Here is a 1,358-nt window from a genome sequence, read left to right as displayed (position 1 = left end):
TTGTTGCTCCGCCGGAGGGAAGGCTAGAGAAATGCTACACACTTGCTTACGCCGATCAACATTCGATGGTGGGAGAAAACAGGCGACGTGGCCCAATGACATGCTTGAGCTTGGCTCAGGTTTCGTTATGAAGAGATTGGTTTGCAGTTCTGAATTTTCTGATGAACACCATCTATCACTTGAGCAACTCGTCTGAATTCAGAATTCACGGAATGGGAATGGCGTGTGTCTCACCAAATGTATTTACTGAAACTGCTAGCTGTATACCGAACGACAAGCTACTCGACCTTGCTGCCGCCTTCGTCAGCGGTCTCGTCGGCGAGCAGCCCGGCGCGGACGTCCTCGATGTCGGCGGCGTCTTCAGGTACCGTGGTTGATCCGTGGGAGCTGTCAGGTGGTGGCGGCACGGGCACCAGGAACTCGACCCACGTGTGCCTCTTGGCGTGCTCGACGCCGTAGTACAGCCCCCGCGGTGGTGATGAGCGCGACGGGCGGGACGCACATGGCGGCAGCCCCCGCGGTGCCGACAGGGATCCGGTATGGCCTGGGGAGGTCCGGGTTCTTGGCGTGCAGCTTGATGAAGGCCGCGAACATGACGAGCATTCTGAGCCCATAGAGGAAGTTGATGAGGAACTCGATGATCTCCTGGAAGCTCATGAAGGAGAGGATCACCACCCCCGTCGCCGAGCACAGGATGCTGAACGTCGGTGTCCCGTGCTTGGACCTGCAATCGTGAATTCGCAATCGACAAGAAGATTCGATTTTTGTCCATGGAGGAATGCTTCACATTTCGCCACAAAAGAGAAGCATTTGATTTCACCTGTGGGCGAAGATGGCGGGGATCATGACCATCTCGGCCATGCCGAGGAGCTGGAAGGAGTCGCTACTCATCTCGGCCTCGAAGAACCCCGTCGCGCTCATCACCACCGTCATGTGCCTCGCGTCGGCCAGGACCATCATCGTCAACGCCGTCATGGTTGCCGCCGGTGTCGCGCGATACTACAGCGTCGAGCACGCCAAGAGGCACGCGTGAGTCGAGTTCCTAGCGCCTGTGCCGCCGCTGCCTGACAGCTCCCACGGATCAACCACGGCGCCTAAAGACGCCACCGACGTCGAGGACGTCCGCGCGGGCTGCTCGCCGACGAGACCGCTGACGAAGGCGGCAGCAAGGTCAAGTAGCTTGTCGTTCGGTATACAGCTAGCAATTTCAGTAAATACATTTGGTGAGACACACGCCATTCCCATTCGGTGAATTTTGAATTCAGACGAGCTGCTCAAGTGATAGATGGTGTTCATCAGAAAATTCAGAACTGCAAACCATTCTCTTCATAACGAAACCTGAGCCAAGCTCAAGCATC

The 1,358-nt window shown here is 56.6% G+C and overlaps 1 protein-coding gene across 1 annotated transcript; it reads right to left on the bottom strand.

The window, feature by feature from the left end:
- Positions 1-264: 264 nt before the first annotated feature.
- On the bottom strand, positions 265-1,041 carry LOC111257192 (probable polyamine transporter At3g19553). Its single transcript, XM_022826275.1, has 2 exons — positions 821-1,041; positions 265-724 (listed from the first exon to the last, which is right to left on the bottom strand). The coding sequence occupies exons 1-2, from the start codon at positions 973-975 to the stop codon at positions 391-393; spliced, it is 489 nt and encodes a 162-aa protein (XP_022682010.1). The 5' UTR covers positions 976-1,041; the 3' UTR covers positions 265-390.
- Positions 1,042-1,358: the final 317 nt, after the last annotated feature.

The sequence above is a fragment of the Setaria italica genome, chromosome V (genome assembly GCF_000263155.2).
Source record: "Setaria italica strain Yugu1 chromosome V, Setaria_italica_v2.0, whole genome shotgun sequence".
Taxonomy (NCBI): Eukaryota; Viridiplantae; Streptophyta; class Magnoliopsida; order Poales; family Poaceae; genus Setaria; species Setaria italica.
This window is presented reverse-complemented; position numbering and strand designations above follow the sequence as displayed.